General features: G+C 38.3%; 1 protein-coding gene across 1 annotated transcript in view; it reads left to right on the top strand.

The window, feature by feature from the left end:
- asap2a (ArfGAP with SH3 domain, ankyrin repeat and PH domain 2a) overlaps nucleotides 1–13,789 on the top strand; it is a 195,813-nt gene that overhangs the window by 145,229 nt on the left and 36,795 nt on the right. The window contains exons 14-15 of the mRNA XM_087977838.1: nucleotides 3,089–3,255; nucleotides 10,784–10,917. Of these exons, the coding sequence (XP_087833964.1) occupies nucleotides 3,089–3,255; nucleotides 10,784–10,917 (301 nt within the window). The remainder of the gene's footprint in view (nucleotides 1–3,088; nucleotides 3,256–10,783; nucleotides 10,918–13,789) is intronic.

Raw genomic sequence — 13,789 nt, 5'->3', positions numbered from 1 at the left:
TAGCATCATAATATGTACTAGATGGAATAAAAAGATACATTTCCTTCATACCAAATTTAAAGGCAATATCAAATACAACCTACAGTAAAAATCCAGTGGGACTTGAGCTGCTATGTTCAGAAGCCAAAAAAAAAAGTGAGAAAAATGAGCTATAAATATATAAACATGATTGATCAGGTGTACCCGAGAACTCTGTGGGAAGCTAGAGAAGTGATTGCTGGGCCTCTTGTTGAGATATTTGTATCATTGATAGTCACAGGTGAGGTGCTGGAAGACTGGAGGTTGGCAAACGTGGTGCCACTGTTTAAGAAGGGTGGTAAGGACAAGCCAGGGAACTATAGACCAGTGAGCCTGACCTCAGTGGTGGGCAAGTTGTTGGAGGGAATACTGAGGTTCTGGATGTACATGTATTTGGAAAGGCAAGGACTGATTCGGGATACTGGATCAGTGGTGCTGGAAGAGCACAGCAGTTTAGGCAGAGGATTCGGGATAGTCAACATGGCTTTGTGTGTGGGAAATCATGTCTCAAAAACTTGATTGAGTGTTTTGAAGAAGTAACAAAGAAGATTGATGAGGGCAGAGCAGTAGATGTGATCTATATGGACTTCGGTAAGGCGTTTGACAAGGTTCCCCATGGGAGACTGGTTAGCAAGGTTAGATCTCACGGAATAAAGGGAGAACTAGCCATTTGGATACAGAACTGATCCAAAGGTAGAAGACAGAGGGTGGTGGTGGAGGGTTGTTTTTCAGACTGGAGGCCTGTGACCAGTGGAGTGCCACAATGATCAATGCTGGGCCCTCTACTTTTTGTCATTTACATAAATGAGTTGGATGCGAGCATTAGAGGTACAGTTAGTAAGTTTGCAGATGACATCAAAATTGGAGGTGTAGTGGACAGTGAAGAGGGTTACCTCAGATTACAACAGGATCTGGACCAGATGGGTCAATGGGTTGAGAAGTGGTTGATGGAGTTTAATTCAGATAAATGCGAAGGGGGTGCTGCATTTTGGGAAAGCAAATCTTAGCAGGACTTATACACTTAATGGTAAGGTCCTAGGGAGTGTTGCTGGACAAAGAGACCTTGGAGTGCAGGTTCATAGCTCCTTGAAAGTGGAGTCGCAGGTAGATAGGATATTGAAGAAGGCGTTTGGTATGCTTTCCTTTATTGGTCAGTGTATTGAGTACAGGAGTTGGGAGGTCAGGTTGCAGCTGTGCAGGACATGAATTAGGCCATTGTTGGAATATTGCATGCAATTCTAGTCTCCTTCCTATCGGAAAGATGTTATGAAACTTGAAAGGGTTCAGAAAAGATTTACAAGGATGTTGCCAGGCTTGGAGGATTTGAGCTATAGGGAGAGGCTGAACAGGCTGGGGCTGTTTTCCCTGGAACATCGGAGGCTAAGGGATGACCTTATAGAGGTTTACAAAATTATGAGGGGCATGGATAGGATAAATCGACAAAGTCTTTTCCCTGGGGTTAGGGACTCCAGAACCAGAGGGCATAGATCTAGGGTGAGAGGGGAAAGATATAAAAGTGACCTAAGGGGCAACCTTTTCACACAGGATGATACGGGTATGGAATGAGCTGCCAGAGGAAGTGGTGGAGACTGGTACAATTGCAACATTTAAAAGGTATTTGGATGGGTATATGAATAGGAACGGTTTGGAGGGATATGGGCTCGGTGCTGGCAGGTAGAACTAGATTGGGTTGGGATATCTGGTCAGCATGGACAGGTTGGAACGAAGGGTCTTTTTCCATGCTGTACATCTCTATGACTCTATAATTACCAAACAACATGAACAATTAATGCAGTGATCCAGAACTGATAAAACTTGTGAATATTTCTGCAGACAGGGAACTGTAATTCTGCAATTGATTCTTAAAATACGCTGACCCAGAATATCAGAATACTTCAAAGTCCCAATTCATATTCCATCAAAGGGTAAAAGATATATCCGTCTTGTAAGTGGACCTGCATAAGGGATGAAATAAGTGCAAATAAAATCCCAAAATCTCATTGGTCATTGCACTGAGTTAAGTAACTAATGCTAAAAATAAATCCAGATGGACCATATGGACATAAGGGGTTTGACTCAACCATAACAATATGCAGTGAAAATACCGACCAACATCCATAATATAATAGAAGATCACTTTCAAGCACCAGGCTAATGTTTGAATATTATTATGGCTAATGGTGAAATCTGCATTTGGTAAGAAAAATTAAAAGAATAACTAGCCTAATGGCAACTATGTAACCACTGTCAATTGTCACAAATCCCATCTGGTTCACATGTCCTTTAGGGAAGGCCATCTGCCATCCTTCCCCAGTCTGGCCCACGTGTGATGATAGTCTCTTAACTGCCTTCTGGGCAATTAGGAATGGACAGTAAATGCAGGTCTAGCCACTGACACTTACATCCCATGAATGAATTTAAAAAAAACTAGTAAGTTTATTAAACTGTGGAAGCTGATGTGTTCTTTAGGGCAAATGTTGCAAATAGTCAGACTTGATGCTAACAATTCCATTAACTTTAGTTTCTCCAAAATTTGTTTTGGATAGCTAATAAACTGTTAGCAGTGTAGTAGAATTCACGATATCTGTTTCAAGAAATTGTATTAATCTTTCAGACTGTTATTGGCACTTGAATAAAATGATAAATATGTAACAGGTGGTGTGTGCCTCGTAACCCCACAATTTCTTTTTAACTGGTCTCTAGCTCTGTCCTGTATGTGGGCTTATTCACTTCCTAATACCAATCCTTCCCCGATATTGAGAATTCCACTTCAGGCTAAGGCTTGCAAAGAACATTGTTCAAATCTTCATAAGCAAATATGAGAGAATGCTTGAATCACCTTCAACAGCATCCAAGGTGAGAAAGGTGAAAAATGGTGAAAAGAAATAATCAGCATGATGTAGGAATTGGAAACATGTAGCACTTCAAAGTGCTTGAGATTTGAGTTGCATGTCAAAATCTCTCTAGAGGACACAAGTACAGCGTTTTTTGTTGACAACGTAATCTTGTATAGAAATACTTCCACTTCACTTCCATATATTTGAAATATAACTTATCTTCCATTCTTTAGTTGGATGTCCGTTTTGCAGAACAGTAAAGAAGAAGCTTTAAACAATGCTTTCAAGGGCGACAATAACGCGGGAGAAAACAATATTGTCCAAGAATTAACAAAAGCGATTATTTTAGAGGTGCAGAGGATGACTGGAAATGATGTTTGTTGTGATTGCGGAGCACCAGGTAATTTGTATTAATAATTTAATGGTGATTAACAGGATTGTTGTATCAAGGGAGTCAGTTCTCAATTATTAATAACTCCCAAGCTAATAATCTGGGAAATGTGGATTCAACTTCTATCAAGACAGATGGTAAAATTTGAATTTGATAAAAATCTGGAATTAAAAATACAAGCTAGGCCAATGGCAACCATATAACTACTGTTGATTGTTGTAACAACCCACCTGGTTGATGAATGTCTTTCATGGAATGAAATCTACTGGCCTAGTCTACACGTGACTCCAGATCTATAGCAGTGTGGTTGATTTTAATTACCCTCTGGACAATTAGGGATGGACAATAAATAACCAGTGACACCCAGATCCAATGAGCAGAAAAAAATCTTTGATTAAATTCCATATTTGGTTAACTACACAATTTAACCTACTGACTTTAGTAATATTACAAGGGAGATGAATTTTAAAATAAAAATCTAATTAGCATTTTGCATCAAAACAAATGCCTCCAGATATCTACATTTAAGAGGATTCATGGAGACAGAATACATGCACAACATTCAATGCAAAAATTTGAAATTTCTTAAGTTTTCTTTATGACAGTTTTATTTTGAACTTTTGAGAACATGCGATTTCCACATATTTCTTGGAACATAGCTAAAGTTTATGAAATCATGAAGGGTATAGATAATGTTAATAGCAAGGATCTTTTCCCTAGAGTGGGGAAATTCAAAACTAAGGGGCATATATTTAAGGTGAGAGGAGAAAGTTTTAAAAAGGACATAAAGAGCAATATTTTTGATAGTGGTTCAGTTGTGGAATGAACTGCCAGAGGAAGTGGTGGATGCAGATGCAGTTACAACATTTAAAAGAGATTTTGGATAAATACATAAATACATAAATACAAAAGGTTTGGAGGGATGTCAGCAAAATGCAGGCATGTGGACTAGTTTAGTTTGGGAATATGGTCAGCGTGGACTAGTTAGATTGAAGGGTCTATTTCCACGCTGTATACGTCAATAATTCCTTATATTCTAATCAACTGTGTTTGGCACTTTCCTGAAGTTTGTACCAGAAAAATACTTCCTTGTTTAAATTAATTGAAACAAATGCTGCCCTGTTGCCATATTTATTACTCCCAAGATGATGAATTAGTATCTTTATGGTACTCTTGAAATCTTATGTTGTAGTATCTGTTGTAATATCTGAAGTGTCAGCATTTATTTTTCTCTCTCACAAATAGACCTTGGGCAGCCAGTGCTAAATAGATTTTTAGCCACATTGTACAGTAAGTTTACCTTGCCAAATTGAAATTTGGAGACCGTTTAATAGTTACTGTTATTACCTGTGCCTGAGTAGTTTTTAGTGAGATTCTTGGTAATAATTGTGAAGCTTTCAAATAGTCAGACCGTTATATGTTAAATGGCACATAATATTCTCAAAGACCTTCCCATGGAGCATTAACTTCTGAGACAAAACAATTAAAGTACCTTCAGGGGTTTTCATTTTCAAAATAACTATGTACTAGCCATAAATACTCCTCTTTGCTCATTTCATCTCAGGTGATTGTACCTAGATGACTGAAGGAAATTATTGACGGTCACCAAAACCAGAAAGCATGTTTGTTCCGAAAATGTATTTCAGTATGAATGGATAGATTAAATTCTTGGTTAGGATTCACTCATAATCCAAGGTCAATTGACTTAACGACTGCAGCTGATCAAGTTTAAATATAAATAATACTAATATATGCAAGGTACTGGAGGGTAGCCAATAGAAAAAGAAGAGTGAATTTTCTATTTTAATGGGGGAAGAGTGTGTTCTGGTTATTGTATTGCTGGGTTCTTGAGAGCCCAGATCGTTCATATTTTCAAGAGCAATTATCCAGACTTGCTATAACCTACAGTGTAATTTTCTTTTTGCAAACTCTCAAAGAATGTGAAGGATTTCACTGTACATGAACAGGATTTTAAGTATTTACTTGCAAGTGTTTGTGTATCTGGGAGTAGACCATTCAGTACAATCATGACTGACCAAACACTTCTGTTCAACCATCCCATTAACCCTGTACAGCATTGGTAATCAGAAATCTTGCAACCTCAACCTTAAACATGCTCAAAAACTGAGTTTCTACAGCCCTCTGTGGTAAAGAATTCCAAACGTTCACAACCATCTGAGTAAAACAAAAAATCCTCCTTAACTTGGACTTAGACGGCATCCAGTTTTATTTTTAAATTGATGCTAGTCTCCTAACCAGGGGGCATACCGTATCTGCATCAACCATGTCTATCCTTTTAGGTATTTTGTAAGTTTGAATGCGATCACCTCTCATTCATTGAAACTCTCAAGAATACAAACCTCTTTTGCCTAGATGTAAATTTTCTGTCGGAAGGTTTGAAAGGAATCAACTGGAATTGTGAGAACGTTGGATAAGGGTGAAGTGAGCATGTAATAAAACTGTCATTTCACCCAAGATTATTTCACACACCCCCATCTCATGAAAAACATTTATAGTTGAAAGAAGTTTAAATACTGTCCTGTCAGATGCTTGGCTAAGGGACGGAAAGCGAGAGGAAAGGTAAATTAGTGGGAACTGAGCCTAAAAAAAATTATTCTCTATTTATACAAGTTATTTAATGGACACCAAATGAGTAAAGTTGGATAATGTGAAACTCAAGGCATGGAAAACAATGAAGAAAGGTTTCGATGGTTGCAAAATGATGTGGTCCAGATTTCCTGTACATATGCTGTTCCTTTGTTCCTTCATCTGAACTCTTGGCATTGTTTTCAAATGTATGCTGATGATGCCTAGCTCTCTCTACCTCATCACTATCTCCTTGCTCTCCTCCATTGTTGTTAAATTGTCACCTTGTTAATCTGACATTCAGCACAGGATAAACAGAAGTTTTTTCTGATTTAAATTTTGGGATGACAAAAGCAATTATTTTCAGTTCCTATACCAAATTCTGATTTCTGGATACAGACTCCATCCTTCTCTCTAGCAAAGTCTGAGATTAAGCCAGTCTGTTCACAAAGTTTTGCGTTTGATGTGAAATTGAATTTATACCGTCTCTTAAGACTCCCATTTTTGCCTTTGTGATATCATCCAACTGCCTTAGATCATCATTAATGAATCTTATTCATGCTTCATTACCTCGAGACTTCATTCCAACACACTCTGGCTAGTCTTCCATTTTCAACCCATTTGAGAACCTCCAAAGCTCTTTGTCTTCACCCGTGCCATGTCCCATTCCCCTATCACTCCTGTGCTTGCTACTTTACATGGACTCCCATAAGTCAGTCAATTTTAAAATTTTCATTCTTGTTTTCAAATCTTTCCATTGCCTTACTACTTCCAAATCTGTAATCTCTTCCAGCCCGACAGCCTTTCAAGATTATTTGCACTCCCCTACACGATAGGTCCAAAACTTGAAACTCACTTTCTCATAGCACTGTGGGTATGCCTGCACCACAGTCTGTAGGGATTCAAGGAGACAACTCGCTATCACCTTCTCAAGGCAGGTTTAGAGTTGGGTTGTAAATGCTGGCTAAGCCAGTGATAACCACATTTTGTGAACAAATATTAAATAAATGAAAATTGGCATTGAATTTAAAAACAAGAAAGTTAATAGTTACATTAATTGGATGGTGGTCAAGTATTTATGACTGCTATGGAAAGAAAAGTTGCAAAAATAACAATACAGCTGTTCCCCCTCCCCCCCCGCCCCCCCCACCCCCTCCCCCCCATATCTGCAGGTGAGCCAATCCAAGACCTACCACGGATAGTTGTGAACCCTATTATTTAAATGGGAAGTGTACGTACCTGGCAGCCCCTTGGATTTATTTCTGGATTGTTCTATGTAATATTTTCAGGCCGCGGATAGCCGAATCCGCAGATACGGTGGTTCTACTGTACACTAGAATTTTATCTGGAAAAATGTTATTGTCGACAATCCCCTAATGTATTGCATAAGACGGAGAGGACATGCACAAGAAACTGATTTCTTTTAATGCATGCACACATGACCACAGGCAATGCAAGAATTGGGCCATGCATGGCAAAGAGAAATTAGAGTGAAATGAGCTCCTAGAAAAGAAAGATCGTAAAAATTAGCGGGAGAGGAAGTGTCAATGGCGTAAAGTAAATTTGTTTGTAGATTTGAATGTAAGTATTCGTCTGTAGAACTGGCTTGGCCAAGATGGCCCAAATAGCCTCTTCCATTAATTCCATGATCCTCAGAATGTTTTATTGCATAAACGTTATATTGTTGTTACGTAGCGTCCAGAGAAAAAAGAGTAAGCTTGATTCTTTCATTACAGATATTTACACAATGATGTCTTAATTGTAAATTTAAAATGTTAAAAGGAACCTTCAACAGAAACCAGCCTTCAGAAGTGAATTTAAACATTGGAAAGGGTTATAAGAGAAAGGATTTATAATTATCTAAAAAGGAATAATTTGACTAGAGATAGTCAACACGGCTTTGTGAAGGGTAAGTCATGCCTCACAAACCTTATTGAGTTCTTTAAGAAAGTGACCAAACAGATGGATGAGGGTAAGCGGTTGATATGGTGTATATGGATTTCAGTAAGGTGTTTGATAAGGTTCCCCATGGTAGGCTATTGCACAAAATACAGAGGCATGGGATTGAGGGTGATTTAGCAGTTTGGATTGGAATTGGCCTGCTGAAAGAAGATGGGAAATGTTCATCCTGGAGTTCACTTACTGGTGGCATACTGCAAGGATCTGTTTTGGGTCCACTGCTGTTTGTTATTTTTATAAACGACCTGGATGAGGGCAAGGAGGGTGTGTTAGAAAATTTGCAGATAATACGAAGGTCGGTAGAGTTGGGGATAGTGCAAAAGGATGTTAAAGGTTTCAGAGAGACATGGATAAGCAGCAGAGCTGAGCTGAGAGGTGGCCAATACAGTTTAATGCGGAAAAGTGTGAGATGATTCACTTTGGAAGGAGCAAAAGGAATAAAGAGTAACTGGGCTAATGGTAAGATTCTTGGTAATGTAGATGAGCAGAGAGATCTCGGTATCCATGTACATAGGTCCCTGAAAGTTGCCACCCAGATTGATAGGGTTGTTAAGAAGACATATGATGTGATAGCTTTTATTGGTAGAGGGATTGAGTTTCAGAACCATGAGGTCATGCTGTAGCTGTACAAAACTCTGGTGCGGCCACACTTGGAGTATTGCATCTAGTTCTGGTCACCACATTATAGGAAGGATGTGGAAGCTTTGGAAAGGTCAGAGGAGATTTATTAGGATGTTGCCTGGTATAGAGGGAAGGTCTTACAAGGAAAGGCTGAGGGACCTGAGGCTGTTTTTGTTAGAGAGAAGGAGGTTGAGAGGTGACTTAATTGAGACATACACAATAATCAGACAATTAGGTAGGGTGGACATTGAGAGCCTTTTTCCTTGGATGGTGATGGCTAGCATGAGGGAACATAACTTTAAATTGAGGAGTGATAGATATAGGACAGATGTCAGAGGTAGTTTCTTTATTCAGAGTAGTAGGGGTGTGGAATGCACTGCCTGCAATAGTAGTAGACTCACCAACCTTAAGGGCATTTAAATGGTCATTGGATAGTCAAATGGACGCAAATGGAATTGTGTAGCTTAGATGAGCTTCAGATTGGTTTCACAGGTCGGTGCAACATCGAGGACTGAAGGGCCTGTACGTGCTGTAATGTTTTTTGTTCTGTGATCGATTGGAAACATAGCATTACAAAATATTGTAATAAAATTGTCAAAAGGAAAAATCTTAAACTATCTGTAGGAAAGTCATAGAATGTTAGACTAAATCTACTATTTTGAAAAATAATTGCAGTATGACCAGTTTTGATGCAGTATGCATCAAAGTAAGGTAAAAGTAAAGTTGCCAAAGTCCAACCAGACCAAAGGGTCATTAAATAGGTGGTAGTTTAATCGAACACCTTGGGTGAGGAGAGAGGTTGAGAACGATAGTCCTTCATAGTAACCTAAGCCAGTGCTGGAATTGAAATAACACTGTTGGCATTACTCTTTATCACAAACCAGGTGTCCAGCCAACTCAGCTAACTGACTCCCATATTTGAATTTGTAAAAATGCTATCCAATAAATATGTGGGAAGTAGTAGGCAGAGTTCTATTATGATGCACTTGCATCATGAGACGGAGGGCATGATTTACTTGTTCATAATTTTATTTTGTTTGCAACAACAAAATATTACCAGTTTTTCTTTTGATGCTATGTGTACAGGGAGTTATCTGTCAGCCCCCTTGGGATCCCCACCCACATTCCTGATGAAGGGCTTGTGCCCGAAACGTCGACTCTTCCTGTTCCTCGGATGCTGGCTGGCCAGCTGTGCTTTTCTAGCGCCACACGTTCTAATTCTGATCTCCAGCATCTGCACTCCTCACTTTCTCCTGTACAGGAAGTTATGTTGGTTAGAACACTTTGCTTTGTGAAGTGCAATATAATCTTTTAATGTTGCCAGGCAGATTAGTTCATGTGTTGTGTCATCCTAAAGAAGACACCTCTAACAATGGCTTTATACCCTCAATATTCACAGAATCACAGAATTATTGTGATGTAGAAGGTGGTCATTCAGCTCATCATGCCTACACTGTCTGTAGTACCTATTCTAGCTCTGTTATTCTAGGATCAGTTGCCTGTCTTTTCCTCATACCTCTGCACATCATTGCTATCCAACAAACCATTCAGTGCCCTTTTGAATGGCTCAATTGAACCTGTCTCCTCCACATTTCCAGTGCATTGCTGACTACTCACTATACAATTTATTTTTCTTTTTTCCTCATCATTCTTGTTTCATATATACATCTCTTCAAATCTATGATCTCATTCTTGTTTCTTTTACAAGTGGAAACGGCTTCACCCTATCTGATTTATCCAGCCCACTGCTGATTTTGAAAACTTCAGTCAGAGCTCAGCCGTCTTCTCTCTAGGAAAAATGGTCCCAATTATCTATCCTTGTTGCTGAAATTATTCATACCTGAGAATATTAGATATTCAAACTTTATTTACTGCTCTCTCCACTTATCCTGCCACCTTCAATGATCTGAGCACATTTACACCCAGGTGCCTCTGTTCCTGCACCCCTTTTCAAATTGTAAACCTATTTTGTATTGTCATTGTTATTCTGACCAACATGCATCACTTCACATCGTGCCATGTCTTGAACTCCATATCTGGCATGAGGTACAAGCCTACAACATTTTGATATTAAAATAAAAAATATAACCAAAGGAGTTGGGCAATCAGATCGATTAGACATTCTAAGTAGATATGCATAGCTTCATATAAGACAAGATATCTCATTGGGAATTAAATCTGTTTCTGTTTGTCTTGCAAAAGCACCTAATAATTTATGTTGAAAATCAGTTTGTTATTTTGGATCAGCAGTTTCAAATTGATTGGGATTTAAAGTCTGCTTAAGTTTTCTGCCTTATTATAAGGGATGTGTAAGATTGTACAAATAGCATTTGTGCTGTTTTGAAATTGACTAATACATTTTATTTAACAGATCCTACGTGGCTATCTACTAATCTGGGAATTCTAACCTGCATTGAATGCTCTGGAATTCATAGAGAACTGGGAGTTCACTACTCTAGAATACAGTCTCTTACATTAGATGTATTAGGGACATCAGAACTCTTGGTAAGTCTCTCTTCAATTAAAATTATTCCTTTAATTCGATTTTTGGAGCAAGTTGGAGTAATAGTCAACATAATTTGCCATTCCACATAAATAAAAATGAAGAATTGCGAATCCTGGAAATCTGAAACAAAAACTGAATGGGCTGGAGAAAGTTGACAGGTTTACCTGCTGAGTTTCTCCATGTTCTGTTTTGTTACTGTTCCACATCTTTTGTAGATTAGTTGCAGTATCAGTAGCAATGACTAAAAACTGAAGACAGATCTCCAATTTATGTAACAATTGTATGGCATGGAAAGATAAGCTGGAAAAAGAGGTGAAGCTATATCAGTAGGGATATCAAAGGTTATACACAGTGTAAAAGCAAAAGGGAATTTAAACTGGTAAATAATTTAACCATCAAAGTGGGCACATTTCACATTTTTATATTAAAAAATGTTTTGTGGAAGAACTGTGCTGATACAATTCTAACTGTGAACATAATTGGAGGTGCTTTTTTAATCTGTGAGGGACATGGACTAATGTTGAGTAAAGAGGCAGAGAATGATTAAACTCCTACTTCTGCTTTTTCATGCAGGCAAGATGGGGTGTGGGTGGCCAACAAACAATTCCCAAGAGAGTGGGTTATTATTAAAATATTTTAAGCAGTCTGTGTCTCCATTTTTACTCCATCTTGATTTTCCAGTACATTAAGGCCAGGATGCCTGGGCTTCAGTAATTCTAGCAGGTAAAAAGGGGTGTGAAGGTCTGGATTCATGAGGTGTATGCCTTTATTCCACTGCTTATATGTTTTAAAGAGCAGAAATTTTTACTTCCTCAAGTAAATGTGTCTCTCAATGGATGCTGCCAATCCTCTTAAACTCAGCCAAACTGCCAAATGATCTCACCCTCAGATCATTCGATTCTCCCGTCCTTTGAGATGATGTCAAAATTACGTTGTTAACCCCAGGCGCCGCTATCCCAATGGCATCCAATTTGCCAAAGGGCTATACATAGAATTAGTGGTAACTGTGATATCAGTGTGAACTGTATATTGAATGTAATAATATTCTTACCTTGTCTGTGGCATCATGTTAAACATCAGATTTGAAGGCTGATCAATCTGCCAGAGATTAAACCATTTTTGTTTTTAAGGAACGGGCGTTAATCTTCTGAGAATAATTTGAACAAATACTTTACCCACAACAAAGAAGAATAATACTGCAATTGTTACCAAACTCCTTATTGCTGTTGTAGATTAACAAGATAAATACATGAAGCCAATCTTTGGATAACTTTGAATTTTTCCATTCAGCAGTGAAGTGTGTAGATAGTTAATCACTATATCCACATCGACAATATTTTGGTAATTCACTTGTACAAGCCTACTGAATTTGATCTGGTGACAGCCTGTGATGACATTAAAGTCACCAAGAGGACTTTTCAAAACCATTCTTTGGCTAATTACACAGCAATTTAAGTAGATCATAAAATTGGTCTTCTACCAACTTACTTGCTTCCACAATATGTGAATAAGTAATCACTACATTAATTTAGTGAGAGGAATCCTAGCTTTAAGAAACAATTGTGATAGTGGAGCATAGGTTAACATTATAGATTTGTAGAAATTGTTGGAAAAGCTCAATAAGGCTGGCAGCATCTGTGGAGAGAAATCAGAATTAATGTTTCAGGTCAAAGTCAGTTCTGAGGAAAGATCACTCAACCTGAAACATTAACTCTGATTTCTCTCCACAGTTGTTACCAGACCTGCTGAGCTTTTTATTTATGATTTACAGCTTCCGTGATTCTTTTGGTTTATATTATGGATTTGTATCTTGGTATAGATAATCAAGATTCCACATTTGTTTCTGAATCCATCTGATACACTGTACAAGTATGACACATTGCTCTTTGCTGCTCCTTCAGGTTATATCCATCTAACTTGTATAGCAAGTAAAATGCAAGTACACTATTTCATTGAAAGGCAGAGAGCTACACCAAAGTCAGTCCTATTAGGCACTTTGAATGCACGTATGAAGACATGTCCCTAGGTGACTTTTATGTTAGGTGATGTGGAATAATGTCAGTAGATAATTGCTTAATAGGGATAGGGATTTGGGAGTCGTAGTTCAGGATTCTCTTAAAGTTAGCGTATAGGTTCAGGTGGCGGTTTGGAAGACAAATGCAATGTTGGCATTAATTTCGAGATGGCTAGAAAACAAGAGCATCGTTGCACTGCTGAAGCCGTGTAAGGCTGTTTGGTATATTGTGAACAGTTTGGACCCCTTATCTAAGGAAAGATGAGCTGGCATTGGAGGAGTTCCTGAGAAGGTTTGCAAGAATGATTCTGGGAGAAAGGGCTTGTCATAGGACCACTTGAGCATTCTGGGTCTGTACTCAATGGAGTTTAGAAGGTTGAGACGGTGTGTTAGAAATTTATATTATTTGATACTGAGAGACCTAGATTAAAAGTGAACACAATTGAATGAGTCTGCTCCACCAGTGGGCTGAATGGCCTAATTCTGTTCCTACATCATATGGTTTATGGTTGAATTCATCAATAGGCTAAATATTTCACAGTCAATTTGTTCATGCTTGGTTGTTGTAGGCTGTTATCCATCAATGCTAAAGGATGCTCAGTTCTTTTAAATCTTTGGTGGGCTAGTCTCTGGAAGCAAAGCGAGTATTAACTACCTCAAGCTTGATAAGAATTTTCTCTTTAGGATGTACACTTGATTCACGTAACCTTAAACTTGATTCTGAAGTGGCCTAGTTGGACACTCATTCTTTGTACAGGTTTTCATGCAATTAAAATCTTTATTGCAAAATTTAAGGTGGTGCCTCATCCACATCAGCTATAGTTGGCCAATAAAAGCCAGCATCATCAGTGATGACC

This window comes from Chiloscyllium plagiosum, unplaced genomic scaffold, assembly GCF_037043375.1.
Source record: "Chiloscyllium plagiosum isolate Xiang-an unplaced genomic scaffold, Cpla_swu_hap1 HiC_scaffold_3, whole genome shotgun sequence".
Classification (NCBI taxonomy): domain Eukaryota; kingdom Metazoa; phylum Chordata; class Chondrichthyes; order Orectolobiformes; family Hemiscylliidae; genus Chiloscyllium; species Chiloscyllium plagiosum.
Note: the sequence above shows the minus strand (reverse complement) of the source record. Positions and strands in the feature narration are given on the sequence as shown.